This window comes from Salvelinus namaycush, chromosome 9 (assembly GCF_016432855.1).
Source record: "Salvelinus namaycush isolate Seneca chromosome 9, SaNama_1.0, whole genome shotgun sequence".
Lineage (NCBI taxonomy): Eukaryota > Metazoa > Chordata > Actinopteri > Salmoniformes > Salmonidae > Salvelinus > Salvelinus namaycush.
The window spans coordinates 48,046,676-48,063,763 of NC_052315.1; the positions used below are offsets into that span (position 1 = coordinate 48,046,676).

The following is a 17,088-nucleotide window of genomic DNA, read 5'->3' on the forward strand; positions in this document are numbered from 1 at the left end:
TTAGGCGAAAATTGGGAAAAAAGGGTCCGATCCTTTAACAGCTTTTAATTAGGGGTTTCCCACCCCTGGTCTAGGGGCAGTTGTAATCTTCTACTTCTCTGGCGCCCCCCTGCGGACACCTGCAGAGTGACGTGAGACAGGAGCAGCTGGGGATGTCCTGTCCTTTATGTGAGCTGTGCTGGGCACACATCCAGCCCTGCCCTATACCATCCTCTGTTGAGTGTAGAGGCATCCTGAGTAAAGTAGCCCTGACCTAGGAATGAACAGTGGTGGCTGGTTGGAGGCGGTATAGGAGGATGGGATAATTTTGAATGGCTGGAATGGAATAAATGGAACGGTATCAAACATATGGAAGCCACGTTTGACTCCGTTCCATTTATTCCATTTCATCCATTACAATGAGCCCGTCCTCCTATAACTCCTCCTACCAGCCCCCACTGGAATGCATGTTACCAGTGCTCCAGTAAACGTTTTGAGACAGTGAAACACCACTCTGTGTGAGTGACTGTCAGCGTGCCGATCGGCTACCCCCACTATTAATACTACTGTGATCAGATATTACAACACTGCACATTCACCAGCTGGCCAGGGCTAATACGAACACGCACACATTTGAACACGCACACACGAACGTGAACACACACTGACCTATGTCTGCAATACAGAAAAAGGGTGACCGTTTGACAGCGTAGAAATGTTACCATAACTTTTAAGTTTCACAGAGTTTCACTACCTCTATGGGGCTGTTTCCCGGACAGAGTTTAATATAAATCAGGACGAAGATAATTCTACTTAAATTAATCCATATAAAAAAATGTGTTCTAGACTAGGGAGTCCCAGACTAAAATAAGGACTAACCAGTTCATCTTTGTGAAGCCAAATGAAATGAACGATGTGCGCTTGGTACTGACGTGAGGATGCATCAAAAACCACGAAACCGCCCCTGTGTGTGTAATCTGACCTCTTCTCATGTGTATGTCCCATGTCCAGGTGTGTGGAGGCCCTGGTGTCTGGTGGGGCTGATGTGGATCATGGGGCTGTGGGTGGACAGACCCCTCTGTTCGTGGCCAGCGGAGCTGGCAGGCTGGACTGTACCAGAGCCCTGCTCAACGCCGGGGCAGACCGCTCACGATCCACCACCGTAAGTCCCCAACTGGCGCCAGATGTCCTCACCCGTGCCTCATTGTCCTCCCCTGTCCTACATTTCTCCTATTTTCAGATGGTCCTCAACTGGCCCTTATTGTCACACTCAGGACTGAGATCATTTGACTTTTTTCCCCCCAGTCAATCAAGATCACAGAAAGCTCATTGGGTTTTAATGTCTGATAGGCGAGTCGTGGCATGTAGTCAGTCCCTAGAACACATACGCTTCTAAACACCAAGGGAATTCACTTTTCACATTTGCATCACAACACATGGAGCTTCACAACATGGCATAGGAGCAGAAAGCAAGAGATCAGAGCCTTTTAGTCAGATCATTTAAAATACTTTTTTAATTTTATTTAACCTTTATTTAACTAGGCAAGTCAGTTAAGAACACATTCTTATTTACAATGACGGCCTAGGAACAGTGGGTTAATTGCCTTGTTCAGGGGCGGAACGACAGACTTGAACCTTGTCAGCTCGGGGATTCGATCCAGCAAAACGCTCTACCTGCCGATCAGTGTTTCACTTATAGATTTCCTGTATCTTTAAAGCAACCATATGGGATGTGACTAATTACTCACGGTATTGTTGTTGCCAATTATTTATGAATGTGTTTTGCTTAGTTGTGTATTTAGACAGCTATGTCTAAATGTCTTGGTGACGCCCCTCTGTGAATAGCCACCGTGTTGTCCCGAGGGATACTGCGTACAAATGAAGCTCCACTGGGCTATTTTGGTCAACATCACATTTGCAGAAGTCATATTAACCAATATTTCACAGAAAGTATTTCCAATGTTGTGTGCATTTTAAATTGGAACAGCTTGGAGTGTGTGCAGGTGGCTTATGTCTTTGTGTGTGTGTGTGTGTGTGTGTGTGTGTGTGTGTGTGTGTGTGTGTGTGTGTGTGTGTGTGTGTGTGTGTGTGTGTGTGTGTGTGTGTGTGTGTGTGTGTGTGTGTGTGTGTGTGTGTGTGTGTGATCCACAGGACAGCTGCACGGCTCTCCACGCAGCGGTTAGCTCGGGACATGTGGACACTCTGCGTCTTCTCCTCTGCCACCCTCCCCCTGACCACACACACCATGACCCTGACCACAGCCATAGCTCTGAACATAGCCCTGGTCCTGCCATGGTCCCGATCCTATCCAGCACCTTGCTGAACCAGGCAAACTGTGAGGGCTGGACCGCTGCACACATCGCTGCTGCCAGGGGCTTCAAGGTACTGGGACATGACTCATGTACTGTAAGCCCACAGCAATGTAGACCTACTGTATGTATGCACATAGACACATTGACCATATTCTTCCATTTGTTAATTGGAGACAAACAAAAATGCACATGCTTACACATATCGTAGCTGTGCAGAATCCCCCCCCCCCACACACAGTTCTACTAAATGTAACTGCTGCATTATGGAGTGAGGTACTTAACACTTTCTGAATAAAAAAATATATAATCCCCATTAAATATTGACTCAATTTTAGCACGTTGTATAATTGTATCGTGACGGACAAGAAGTCAATGTCATCCGCCAGTTTGGATGGGAAATACCGTTTTCAACTTTGTCAAATATAAATAAAACTATTATTTGAAACGACCCATGCTAACATTTTTCAACCATATACGGCCTATTTGTGTTTTTTAAATGATATTGTTAGAATAATAATGTTTGAAAATAACTCATTTACAAATACACTTGCATGAAATGATCCTCTATCAAACCAGCATCTTTCAAAGGTACCAGCCCCTCACAATCCACCTCCTAAGCTCCTGTATTTTTCACCATGGATTTCATGATTGTTTTTGTAAAGTCCTCTTGCATATTCAACATTAGTTGGAGAGTATGTTTAAGAAAATGATACCCCCTGTTTTATACTCTAAACACGGTTCTCTAGAATTGACCAATGCACAAATCGTTTACATTGTATCCAAGATCAAAAGCCCTATTTATGAGATTGGGCCATTGCTTTTCGGAAGAGATTTACTTCGTGAACATTTCAAATGAATAAAATCTGAACTTTTTAAAAACTGTACAAAAAAAGGAACACTCACCTGTGCAAAGAATGCTTTCTCCTCGGTCTTGTGGTATAAATATTGTCTTTATGCGTGTAATCCCCGTCCAAGGGGTCGGTGTTGTAAATTTATGTAGATCAAAATCCACATTTGACATTTTGAAGGGGACCGACATGTTTGAGCAGTCATAACGGACGTTGGCGCCATTGTAAAATCAATTGGAAAATGATCTTTGTACAAGCAAGAATTGGAGAATGCATTGGTTCTCTTTTGAAATGTGAATCAATCCAGCAACAATTGTGACAAGTTAATTTAGACCGCACATAAACAGGGATTTAAAGACTGGAAAGAGGAATCCTGAAGTGGGCGGGGTTTGTATGTTGCTTCACACAGACACATACAGTGCCTTCGGAAAGTATTCAGACCCTTGACTTTTTCCACATTTTGTTACGTTACAGCCATATTCTAAAATGTATTAAATTGTCCCCCCCTCAATCTACACACAATACCCCATAATGACAAAGCAAAAACTGTTTTTTAGAAATGTTTGCTAATTTATATAAAGAATTATAATAAATTAAATCACATTTACATAAGTATTCAGACTCAGTACACTGTTGAAGCATCTTTGGCAGTGAATACAGCATCGAGTTTTCTTGGGTATGATGCTACAAGCTTGGCACACCTGTATTTGGGGAGTTTCTCCCATTCTTATCTGCAGATCTTCTCAAGCTCTGTCAGGTTGGATGGGGAGCGTCGCTGCACAGCTATTTTCAGGTCTCACCAGAGATGTTTGATTGGGTTCAAGTCCGGGCTCTGGCTGGGCCACTCAAGGACATTCAGAGACTTGTCCCGAAGCCTCTCATGCGTTGCCTTGGCTGTGTGCTTAGGGTCGTTGTCCTGTTGGAAGGTGAACCTTCTCCCCAGTCTGTGGTCTTGAGGGCTCTGGAGCAGGTTTTCATCAAGGATCTCTCTGTACTTTGCTCCATCCATCTTTGCCTCGATCCTGACGAGTCTCCCAGTCCCTGCCGCTGAAAAACATCCCCACGACATGATGCTGCCACCACCATGTTTCACAGCAGGGATGGTGCCAGGTTTCCTCCAGACATGACGCTTGGCATTCTAGCCAAAGATTTCAATCTTGGTTTCATCAGACCAGAGAATCTTGTTTCTCATGGTCTGAGAGTCTTTAGGTGCCTTTTGGCAAACTCCAAGTGGGCTGTCGTGTGCCTTTTTGCTGAGGAGTGGCTTCCGTCTAGCCACTCTACCATAAAGGCCTGATTGGTGGAGTGCTGCAGAGATGGTTGTCCTTCTGGAAGGTTCTCCCATCTCCACAGAGGAACTCTGGAGCTCTGTCGGGTTCTTGGTCACCTCCCTGACCAAGGCCCTTCTCCCCTCATTGCTCAGTTTGGCTGGGTGGCCATCTCTAGGAAGAGTCTTGGTGTTTCCAATTCAAGACCTCACGGCTTGTTTTTTGCTCTGACATGCACTGTCAACTGTGGGACCTTATATAGACACGTGTGTGTCTTTCCAAATCATGTCCAATCAATTGAATTTACCACAGGTGGACTCCAATCAAGTTGTAGAAACATCAAGGATGATCAATGGAAACAGGATGCACCTGAGCTCAATATAGAGTCTCATAGCAAAGGGTCTGAATACTTATGTAAATAGGATATTTCTGTTTTATTTGGCTTTGTCATCATGGGGCATTGTGTGTAGATTGCTGAATTTTATTTAATCCGTTTTAGAATAAGGCTGTATCGTAACAAAATGTGGAAAAATTTAAGCAGTCTGAATACTTTCCCGAATGCTGTGTGTGTGTGTGTGTGTGTGTGTGTGTGTGTGTGTGTGTGTGTGTGTGTGTGTGTGTGTGTGTGTGTACAGTTGAAGTCGGAAGTTTACATACACTTAGATTGGAGTCATTAAAACTCGTTTTTCAGCCACTCCACAAATTTCTTGTTTACAAACTATAGTTTTGGCAAGTCGGTTAGGACATCTACTTTGTGCATGACACAAGTAATTTTTCCAACAATTGTTTACAGACAGATTATTTTACTTATAATTCACTGTATCACAATTCCAGTGGGTCAGAAGTTTACAGACACTAAGTTGACTGTGCCTTTAAACAGAATGGACAATTCCAGAAAATGTTGTCATGGCTTTAGAAGCTTCTGATAGGCTAATTGACATCATTTGAGTCAATTGGAGGTGTACCTGTGGATGTATTTCAAGGCCTACCTTCAAACTCAGGGCCACTTTGCTTGACATCATGGGAATATCAAAAGATATCAGCCAAAAATAAATTGTAGACCTCCAAGTCTGGTTCATCCTTGGGAGCACTTTCCAAACGCCTGAAGGTGCCACATTCATCTGTACAAACAATAGTACGCAAGTATAAACACCATGGGACCATGCAGCCGTCATACTGCTCAGGAAGAAGACGCGTTCTGTATCCTAGAGATGAGCGTACTTTGGTGCGAAAAGTGCAAATCAATCCCAGAACAACAGCAAAGGACCCTGTGATGATGCTGGAGGAAACAGGCACAAAAGTATCTATATCCACAGTTAAACGAGTCCTATATCGACATAACCTGAAAGGCTGCTCAGCAAGGAAGAAGCCACCTCTCCAAAACCGCCGTAAAAAAGCCAGACTACGGTTTGCAACTACACATGGGGACAAAGATTGTACTTTTTGGAGAAATGTCCTCTGGTCTGATGAAACAAAAATAGAACTGTTTGGCCATAAATGACCATCGTTATGTTTGGAGGAAAAAGGGGGAGGCTTGTAAGCCGAAGAACACCATCCCAACCGTGAAGCACGGGGATGGCAGCATCATGTTGTGGGGGTGCTTTGCTGCAGGAGGGACTGGTGCACTTCACAAAATAGATGGCATCATGAGGGAGGAAAATTATGTGGATATATTGAAACAACATCTCAAGACATCAAGGGTCTTGGGTCTTCCAAATGGACAATGACCCAAAGCATACTTCCAAAGTTGTGGCAAAATGGCTTAAGGACAGCAAAATTGGAGTGGCCATCACAAAGCCCTGACCTCAATCCCATAGAAAATTTGTGGGCAGAACTGAAAAAGCATGTGCGAGCAAGGAGGTCTACAAACCTGACTCAGTTGACTCACCAGCTCTGTCTGGAGGAATGGGCCAAAATTAACCCAACTTATTGTGGGAAGCTTGTGGAGGCTACCCGAAACGTTTGACCCAAGTTAAACAATTTAAAGGCAATGCTACCAAATACTAATAGAGTGTATGTAAACTTCTGACCCACTGGGAATGTGATGAAAGAAATAAAAGCTGAAAGAAATAATTCTCTCTACTATTATTCTGACAGTTCACATTCTTAAAATAAAGTGGTGATCCTAACTGCCCTAAGACAGGGACTTTTTACTCTGAGTAAATGTCAGGAATTGGGAAAAAACTGAGTTTAAATGTATTTGGCTAAGGTGTATGTAAACTTCCGACTTCAACTGTGTGTGTAATATATATCATACTGTTTTGTGTCAGGACTGCCTGGAGGTGTTGTGTAGCCACAGTGACCAGGACATCGAGAGGAGGGACAAGTGGAACCGCACCATCCATGACGTTGCCACCGACGACTGCAAAGACTTACTAGAGAACCTATGTGAGTACCAGCACCATGGTGTGTGCACGCTTGTTTTTGGTTCCAGCCTAGCACCTAATTCAACTGTGGCTCTTCTGTGTTTGAGTTCTCCATCCCCCTTTTCAGTCATGTGGAAATATGTCATTGGCTTCCATTACATGGGATCAAACATTGTAATAATACTGCACCCGAACAAAAATATACACGCAACATTAGCCCCTAATCTATGGATTTTACTTGACTGGGAAGACAGATATGCATCTGTTGGTCACAGATAACTTAAATAAAAGGTAGGGGCTTTGATCAGAAAACCAGTCAGTATCTGTTGTGTTCACCATTTGCGTCATGCAGTGTGGCACATCTTCTTCTCTTAGAGTTGATCAGTTTGTTGTTTGTGGCCTGTGGAATTTTGTCCCACTCCTATTCAATGGCTGTGCAAAGTTGCTGGATATTGGCGGAAACTGTAACACACTGTCGTACACGTCGATCCAGAGCATCCCAAACATGCTCAATGGGTGACATGTCTGGTGAGTATGCAGGCCATGGAAGAGCTGGGACATTTTTCAGGAATTGTGTACCGAATGGGGCCATGCAATATCATGCTGAAACATGAGGTGATGGCGGAGGATGAGTGGCACGACAATGGACCTCAGGATCTCGTCCGGGTATCTCTGTGCATTCAAATTGATGAAATCCAATGCAATTGTCCATAAATTATGCCTGCCCGTACCATAACCCCACTGTCACAATGGGGCACTGTCCACAACGCTGACATCTGTAAACCGCTCGCCCACACGACTGCCATCTGCCCAGTACAGTTGAAACCAGGATTCATCCGTGAAGAGCACACTTCTTCAGCATGCCAGTGGCCATCGAAGGTGAGCATTTGCCCACTGAAGTCGATTATGACTGCCGAACTGCAGGTGAAGACCCTGGCGAGGACGACAAGCACTCAGATGAGAGTCCCTGAGATGGTTTCTGGCAGTTTGTTTTTTTTACCCCTTTTTCTCCCCAATTTCGTAGTATCCAATTGTTTCATCGCTGCAACTCCTGTACGGACTCGGGAGAGGCGAAGGTATAGAGCCGTGCGTCCTCCGAAACACAACCCATCCAAGCCGCACTGCTTCTTGACACAATGCCCACTACTGCCAAATTCTCTAAAACTACGTTGGAGGCGGCGTATGGAGAGAAATTAACATTCGATTCACTGGCAACAGCTCTAGTGGACATTCCTGCAGTCAGCATGCCAATTGCACGCTCCCTCAACTTAGATATCTGTTGAATTGTGTTGTGACACAACTGCACTTTTACAGTGGCCTTTTATTGTCCCCAGTACAAGGTGCACCTGTGTAATGATCATGCCGTTTAATCAGCTTCTTGATATGCCACACCTGTCTGGATGGATTATCATGGCGAAGGAGAAATGCTCACTAACAGGGATGTGAACAAATTTGTGCATGTGGAACATTTCTGCGATCCTTGGTTTCAGCTCATGAAACATGGGACCAACACTTTACATGTTGCATTTTTCTATTTCTGTTCAGTGTAAAACAAATTATCTCTCTCTGCCTCCCCCTCTCTCTTTTTTATTGTTCTTTTATGCCCCACTCTCTCCCTCCCTCCCTCAGACTCCTACAGGGTGTTAGTGTGTGTCCAGTCTAGTGGCTCAGGAGAGCCCATGTGTCCACTGGAGGTGTTGAAGGATGGGGTGTGTGTGAGTGTGCTGGGGGGTGTGTGTATTCACCGGGCTACGCGCTGGGCCGAGCTGAACTACGCCCTGGGCCAAGCCTTGACCTCCCACCTCCAGCTGCTCTGTGGCGACACCAACACACACCAACACACAAACCAGCCCACCAGAGATGACACCCACCAACACACACACCTGGGACTGACCCCCGCTAGCATGGCCTCCATCCTCATAGGTAAGGAGCTGTAATGGTTGTTGTGCAATTGATTTACTAGTTAGCTTATAATAAATACCGATATGACTTTAACACCTTGCCTTAGCTAGTGGTATGTTTACCGAAGTGTAACCTAGCCTGCTGTCTCTAAAGGATATCCCAAACAGAGAGCATGCACCTGGTTGCTGTTGCAGGCAGCGATGCAGGGCCTTGTCTGTTTCTTTAAGCCACATCTCCCAACCTGAGCCAAGTTTACAGAGGTGTTGCGGCCTATTTTGTGCGACAATGTTCCAAACACCTGCTGCCTCTGAACGCCTCCCGACCGCCCCCCTGGGTTCAAGTTCGAATTTCCCTTAGTCAGCATGAGGGAATGGATGGCACCCAACAGGAGACCGACGACTCCCTGCTGAACTGAATCGCTTTTATGAATCTCTCTTATTCTCAACAATGAATCGCTATTACAGTAGGAGTTCATTCCAGGGGAATCTCTATGGAAAGTATGGTTCTTAGACAAATGGTTTTCAAATCAAATGTTATTTGTCACATGCGCCGAATACAACTGGTGTAGGCCTTACAGTGAAATGCTTACTTAAACAACAATGCAGTTTAAAGAAAAAAACAAGTGTTAAAGTATTTACTAAATTAACTGAAGTAAACAATAAATTTAAAGAAAAATGGAAAAATAACACATAATTAAAGAGCAACAATGACAGTAACAAGGCTATATCCAGGGGGTACCGGTACAGAGTCAGTGTGTGGGGCCACTGGTTAGTCGAGGTAATTGAGGTAATATGTACATGAAAGTAGAGTTAAAGTGACTATGCATAGACAATAACAGAGAGTAGCAGCAGTGTAAAAATGGGGGGGGGTCTGTTCTGGTTAGCTGTTCAGGAGTCATGGCTTGGGGGTTGAAGCTGTTAAGAAGCCTTTTGGACCTAGACTTAGCAGAGAAAACAGTCTATGACTAGGGTGGCTGGAGTCTTTGGTAATTTCTAGTGCCTTCCTCTGACACCGCCGGGTATAGAGGTCCAGGATGGCAGGAAGCTTGGCCACAGTGATTTACTGGGCCATACGCACTACTCTCTGTAGTGCCTTGCGGTCGGAGGCCGAGCAGTTGCCATTCCAGGCGGTGATGCAACCAGTCAGAATGCTCTCGATGGAGCAGCTGTAGAACTTTTTGAGGATCTGAGGACCCATGCCAAATCTTTTCAGTCTCCTGAGGGGGAATAGGTTTTGTCATGCCCTATTCACAACTGTCTTGGTGTGTTTGGACCATGACAGTTTGTTGGTGATGTGGACATCTCCTCCACTACAGCCCCGTCGATGAGAATGGGGGCATGCTCTGCCCTTTTCCTGTAGTCCATGGTCATCTCCTTTGTCTTGATCACACTGAGGGAGAGGTTGTTATCCTGGCACCACACTGCCAGGTCTCTGACCTCCTCCCTATAGGCTGTCTCATCGTTGTCGGTGATCAGGCCTACCACTGTTGTGTCGTCGGCAAACTTAATAATGGTGTTGGAGTCATGCTTGGCCATGCAGTCATGGGTGAACAGGGAGTACTGGAGGGGACTGAGCACACACCCCTGAGGGGCCGCCGCGTTGAGCATCAGCATGACCGATGTGTTGTTACCTACCCTTACCACCTGCGGGCGGCCCGTCAAAGTCCAGGATCCAGTTGCAGAGTGAGGTATTTAGACCCAGGGTCCTTAGCTTAGTTATGAGCTTTGAGGGCACTATGGTGTTGAATGCTGTGCTGTAGTCAATGAATAGCATTCTCACATAGATGTTCCTTTTGTCCAGTTGGGAAAGGGCAGTGTGGACTGCAATAGAGATTGCGTCATCTGTGGATCTGTTGGGGTGGTATGCAAATTGGAGTGGGTCTAGGGTTTCTGGGATAATGGTGTTGAGGTGAGCCATGACCAGCCTTTCAAAGCACTTCATGACTACAGATGTGAGTGCTAAGGGTCGGTAGTCATTTAGGCAGGTTACCTTGGTGTTCTTGGGCACAGGGACTATGGTGGTCTGCTAGAAACATGTTGGTATTACAGACTCGGTCAGGGACAGTTTGAAAATGTCAGTGAAGACACTTGCCAGTTGGTCAGCGCATGCCCGGAGTACACGTCCTGGTTATCCGTCTGGCCCTGTGGCCTTGTGAATGTTGACCTGTTTAAAGGTCTTACTCACATCGGCTACGGAGAGCGTGATCACAGTCGTCGGGAACAGCTGGTGCTCTCATGCATGCTTCAGTGTTGCTTGCCTCGAAGCGCACATAGAAGTAATTTAGCACGTCTGGTAGGCTCGTGTCACTGAGCAGCTCACGGCTGTGCTTCCCTTTGTAGTCCGTAATAATTTGCAAGCCCTGCCACATCCGACGAGCGTCGGAGCCGGTGTAGTAGGATTCAATCATAGTCCTATTTTGGCGCTTTGCCTGTTTGATGGTTTGTCGGAGGGCATAGCGGGATTTCTTATAAGCGTCCGGGTTGGAGTCCCGCTCCTTGAAAGCGGCAGTTCTACCCTTTAGCTCAGTGAGGATGTTGCCTGTAATCCATGGCTTCTGGTTGGGGTATGTACGTACGGGATGACATCATCGATGCACTTATTGATGAAGCCATTGACTGATGTGGTGTACTCCTCAATGCCATCGGAAGAATCCAGTAACATATTCCAGTATGTGCTAGCAAAACAGTCCTGTAGCTTAGCATCTACGTCATCTGACCACTTCCGTATTGAACGAGTCACTGGTACTTCCTGCTTTAGTTTTTGCTTGTAAGCAGGAATCAGGAGGTTAGATTTATGGTCAGATTTGCCAAATGGAGGACGAGGGAGAGCTTTGTACGCGTCTCTGTGTGTTGAGTAAAGGTGGTCTATAATGATTTTTTCCCCCCTCTGGTTGCCCATGTAACATGCTGATAGAAATTAGGTCAAATGGATGTTAGTTTCCCTGCATTAAAGTCCCCGGCCACTAGGAGCGCCACCTCTGGATGAGCATTTGATTAGCTGCAGGTGAATCACCGGCCCTTTCTAAATTTCCACATAATTATATCTTAACTATTTTACTTGGACATTTAGGAGTAAATGGCAAATGAATAGCAGGCCGTAAAATAAAAGGTAACAAACGTTTTTTGTGAGGATGAGTCCCCTTATGAGTAACTGTCAGTAGGGTTTAGTTATGTTTTATTCACATTCACAGCTTAAAAGCTGAATTTCAGTGACTGTTGGATGAATCGTTTTGGAATGAATTGACTCCTTCATAGATGATTATTGACATCAGGGCTCGTTCCAGCCACCTGGCTTTGCAGCTGGTTTAGCAAAGGTTACACTCACACAGACACACGCAAACATGCACGCCCACTCTCTCGCTCTCTCTTTTGTTTCTGTATCGCACATCCACCACACATTGCAGCTCTGTTGGATGGCACGCATCCCTGGGTCCTGTCCAAAGTTGTGATCGGGCCAAGCTGGAGAGGGCTGGAACATGAGCCTAATTGAGCTTGGCCCGACCACACCACATTCACACAGAGCCTGCCCAGAATGAACACACACACTCCAAGGAGGTAATTTCCCAGTCACATTGTTAGGACAAACTCCCTAACGTGTGTCCCGTCTACTATGAATGACTAATCTCGGCACCCGAGAACCAAATCAACTATTACATTTTTAACATGTTAATGTTAAGTCTGTCACAAGAGACTAACGAATGATTGGCTTGGTACATGGTCTGAACCGACTTAGTGAAGTCTAGCCTAGCCAGGGGACAGATGAACCAGGCTGAGCTCAGACAAAGGAAAGGCAAATGGGTCTGTCCTCTGTTTAACACGTCAAGGTGAAACCGTCAGTGGGAATTATGCCGACCCACCCGCTTTTCCAAAAACTCAAGGACGAGAGCGCAAGGGAATCTGCGGTCAAGGGAGGGATGAAAGCGAGAACGAGATCAGTGGAGACTGGGGATGCATTATGGATGAGGTATGGAAAGATAGAGGAGGAAGGAGAGCGGGAGGGGGAGAATTTGACATATTCAGGGAAATGTCTGATTTCTGTGTGAAGATCAGCGCCCTCAATGGGTTTTGGGTTCGTCTTTCTTTTCACCTCTGAGGGAGTGTGTGCGTGGGTGGGCGCAACACCGTGTGTGTGCTTACAGAACCTTTAACGTATTATCAACTGTGTGAACGTGACGTTGACGTAAATTTGTCTAGACATGGCTACAGTGTGTCATTTTTAGGTGACGTTTGTATGCTGTATTTGTTGTTGGTATGCAAATGTCTGTGCCTTTTAGTATAGCATGTATTGTATGTGTCTTCAGTGCAGTGTGTGGTGCTGTTGTTAACATGTCACTTTGTCTTGTTGTTGTAGGTGACACTGTGTGGTTGCCAGGTCAGGAGCTGCCTCTGTCTCCATGGGACCTGGTCAGGAAGCCACTGAGCCAGCACATCACCATCAGACTCAAAGGTACCAATCTGGCAACCCTGATCATCTTGGAATACAGCTCTCCTCTTTTCTTTTTTCTTCTCTTCTCTTTTCTCCTCTGCCATGTGTGTGTGTGTGTGTGTGTGTGTGTGTGTGTGTGTGTGTGTGTGTGTGTGTGTGTGTGTGTGTGTGTGTGTGTGTGTGTGTGTGTGTGTGTGTGTGTGTGTGTGTGTGTGTGTGTGTGTGTGTGTGTGTGTGTGTGTGTGTGTGTGTCAATACCCACTGCCAGTGTATTGACGCGTTGCCAGGGAATCTTTAGCTAGCTTTTTCTCTTTCTGCTGTGTTTATATAGATGGGTTGGTTGTTTAACAACAAAACCGACGCGTGCGCAACTATGGGGCGAAACAGACCGGGTGGGCTTAGACTGTATTTCGTCTCCATCGATACATTTGCACAATGAGCACTTGTTGTCTCAAATACATCATTACAGTTTGTTGGTTAGCTACGTATTAGCATAGACGTGACATCAATCAAAACACCTCAAAACAAGACATGGTATCAAGAACAAGATAAAACGAGCTGAAACGAGCCACCTACGAGTCCCCACATGGCAGATTCTAGTCATTATTCCTAGCCATCTGGCCATCCAGCCTTCTGCCCTTTTGAAGCGCGCGCATCATTTTTTTCGTGACGTTGTCAGCTCTATTGCCAGGCTCATTTCCAGTCGGCTTAGAACAGTGTGTTTTGACAGCGCAGGGGAGATTCCTCTAGTTTTGACACTGAAACAGCGTATCTGAAGCTCAGAGCACAGTTAAACTCTCAGGAGGATATTCAAGTGTGTGTATGTGTGTCTGTCTGCCTGCGTATATCTATGCGTCTGGGTGTGTGTGTGTGTGTGTCTGTGTTATGATTGCTCATTTCCATGTGGGTTTTGCGTTTCTTGACAGGTCTGTCAGAGTCGTGTCTGGATGAGCTGGCCCTGGAATCTCTTATCCCCCTTCAGCTGCTGCAGAACTACGTCCGCCTGGTACACACACACACACACACACACACACACACACACACACACACACACACACACACACACACACACACACACACACACACACAAAAAGGAGAAGAAGAATATTCATATCATTATATGGATTCCCAAAATAGGTCACTTGGATTTTGGGTCTAGTATTTTTATGCATGTTAGTATGCCCTCTACTGGCCACATCTCCTTTAGCATGAGAATGTGGTGACTGTGTGTTCCTGTGTCCCCCATTTCTGCCTAAGTGTGTCTCAAACCGCTTGGAGCTTATTGTGTCACTTTGTTATATTCTCTTCCACTCATCCCTCTTCAGGTGGAACAGTACCGTAACATTATCTTCCACGGGCTGGAGGGGAGCTGTCAGGAGTACCTAGCCAATCAGATCTCCCGCTGCATCAAGACCAAGCAGGAAGTGTTGGGTGTGGCCTGTGACATCATCAGGGTGGAGGTAGACAGGAGTCTGACTAAACAACAGCTGTTGGACACCTTCATAACTTGTGGTAAATGCATATAAATCACATTCCACTCTTACTGGATTGTTCTATGTGTTTAAGCAGTAAGGCCCGAGGGGGTGTGGTATATGGCCAATATACCGCAGCTAAGAGCTGTTCTTAGGCCGGACGCAACCAGCGTAATTAGAGCAGTAAAAATAAATGTTTTGTCATACGCGTGGTATATGGTCTGATATACCACGGCTGTCATCCAATCAGCATTCAAGGCTCGAACCACCCAGTTTATAATATAGCAACATAGATATACCTGCCTTGTTTCTGTTCAGGGAGCTTGGATTGTGTGTTTATAGAATCTACAGCTTGTGATTTTCCCCCTTTTTTTCCTTCTCTCCCTCTCACTGTATTTGATGTGTGTATTTTCTGGATTTACAGGGCTCGTTTGAAAAAGAGACCTTGGTTTCAACATGACTCTCTGTCTAAAATAAAGGTTCAATGAAATACAAAATTCAAATTGTCCCTCGTCTCCCTGCAGGGTTCCTGGTCCCAGTAGGTGGTGTGTCGCTGTGTAGCGGTAGTAGTAGGGTGGGGCGGTGTGTGGTGGTGGTGTTGGAGGGACTAGAGAAGGCCCACTCTCTGACTGAGCTGCTGGGAGACCTGTGTGAAGGCCTGGAGAACCGTGGCACGGCCTACCTACTCCACGGTGAGGCCCACTGGATATAGACTGGCCGACTGAATGAATAAATAAATGAGAGTAAATAAGTGTGTGGGGGGGGGGGGGGGGGGGGGCGAGTGAACCAGCGAGTGTGTGAGTGAGCGGATGAACTGTGAGGGAGTGAAAGAATGAATAGATGACAGAATGAACATGTGTCTAACTACCACCCCCAATCATCATCCACCCAACAGGCCAGATGGGCCCGCACCACTTTCAGGAGGGAGGTTTTCTGATTGGCACGCTGTCCAAGTCCCGCCTCAAGGGCTCAGAGCTTCGCCTCCAACAGCACTTCCGCTGGGTAACGCTGCGCTGGGACTCGGAGCCGCTGCACGGCCTTCTGGGAAGGCACCTCCGCAGGAAGCTGCTCCACAAGGTCAGTCACAGGAACACACTGCTCCCTTAAGGAACAGACCTAGAATCATTGTATCCATACCTCGATCCGCTAGGGCAGAAAACACAAAACGGACCTTAGATCATTCATCTTACTCGCGCAAGTGGGGGCCAGCCATCTTGGCTTTCTCGGATAAGATTGGAAATATAGTGATGTTCTGGAAAGCTGGGCTTTCCCTTAACACTCTCTCTCTCCAGACGCAGGGGGGTGGCAGTGGTCAGGCTCCTGAGGGCCTGCTGGAGAGGACGGTGTGCTGGGTGAGCTGTGTGTGGCAGCAGCTGAATGCCTGTCTGTCCCGCCTGGGGACCCACGAGGCCCTGCTAGGACCCCAGCTATTCCTCTCCTGCCCCGTGGTGCCAAACAACACACAGGCCATCGTCAAGTATGCACCTGTGTGTGTGTGTGGAGGGGGTCTGTGTGCAAACTTATGTTTGAAGCTTAATTTAAGTTAGACTATGTTTGACTGTGTGTGTTTCTGAAGCAAACTAAGGTGATAGGGGAGCAGCAATATTCTGTGTTGTTTCTGTATTTCTTTCCCCGTGTGTTCCTCCAGGTGGCTGGCCCGGCTGTGGAACATGGTGGTGGTCCCTCGCGTGGAGGAATCCATCGTCTCCCGGGTGACGGTAAAGCGCTCCTCCGGCCAGCGGGTGTCGCCTAGCAACCTGTGCCTGAGCTCGGGCCAGCAGGCGGTGGTCAAGGCTGCCCTCAGCATCCTGTTAAACAAGGCCGTCCTGCAGGGATGCCCACTGCCACGTCACGGTGGGTACACACTTCACTATTGCCTGACAACTCACCCTGAATTTCATTCCGCTGCACTATGGGTCGCTACATGCGTTCACTCGGAAACTGCCATCCTAGAAGTCATTTGTGAGTCTTCAAAATGAGGGCCGTTGTACGAAACAAATTCATCAGCGATTGGATTGTTTCCAACAACTCTAACCAATCAGTGTCTCAAAGTTGATCATGTCATCATGTAGGCCGGCTCTGGCCCAAGCCATCGGTTTCTGGGACCAATCAGAACGGTCAAAATGTGTTTTGCATTCTAGAAATCGTCAGGGAGGGAGGAAGAAGAGGAAACGTCAGTTGGCCCGAGCGACGTGTATGGGTAGCCAGGCAAAAATTCACATTATAGGGCCAACCCGAACTGAACTGCGCTGAACTGTGCATACAACTGCGCTGTATGTTCTTTTCACGTTGTCATTTCCAGCACGGGTCCAGCAACTATGGTGGATGCGTTACCAGGCCAGCTCAGTACAGCTCGACTTGCTTGGATGGGTTTGTCCCCTTTTAATGTGAATCAGGATTGTATTTGTCTTATCTTTTTTGGATGGATGATAGGTAGACTGGTTGGCTACTTGTTTGCCTGGTTGGGCGGGAGGTAGATGAATAGTGTAATACTACCTAATGTTAATGTGTCTTTC

At 46.4% G+C, this 17,088-nt stretch overlaps 1 protein-coding gene across 1 annotated transcript in view; it reads left to right on the top strand.

The window, feature by feature from the left end:
* The window catches only part of cttnbp2 (cortactin binding protein 2), a 76,661-nt gene that overhangs the window by 56,813 nt on the left and 2,760 nt on the right, over positions 1-17,088 (top strand). The window contains exons 7-17 of the mRNA XM_039001582.1: positions 991-1,141; positions 2,131-2,361; positions 6,678-6,795; positions 8,403-8,696; positions 13,026-13,121; positions 14,027-14,106; positions 14,426-14,612; positions 15,097-15,264; positions 15,468-15,649; positions 15,865-16,049; positions 16,221-16,426. Of these exons, the coding sequence (XP_038857510.1) occupies positions 991-1,141; positions 2,131-2,361; positions 6,678-6,795; positions 8,403-8,696; positions 13,026-13,121; positions 14,027-14,106; positions 14,426-14,612; positions 15,097-15,264; positions 15,468-15,649; positions 15,865-16,049; positions 16,221-16,426 (1,898 nt within the window). The remainder of the gene's footprint in view (positions 1-990; positions 1,142-2,130; positions 2,362-6,677; positions 6,796-8,402; positions 8,697-13,025; positions 13,122-14,026; positions 14,107-14,425; positions 14,613-15,096; positions 15,265-15,467; positions 15,650-15,864; positions 16,050-16,220; positions 16,427-17,088) is intronic.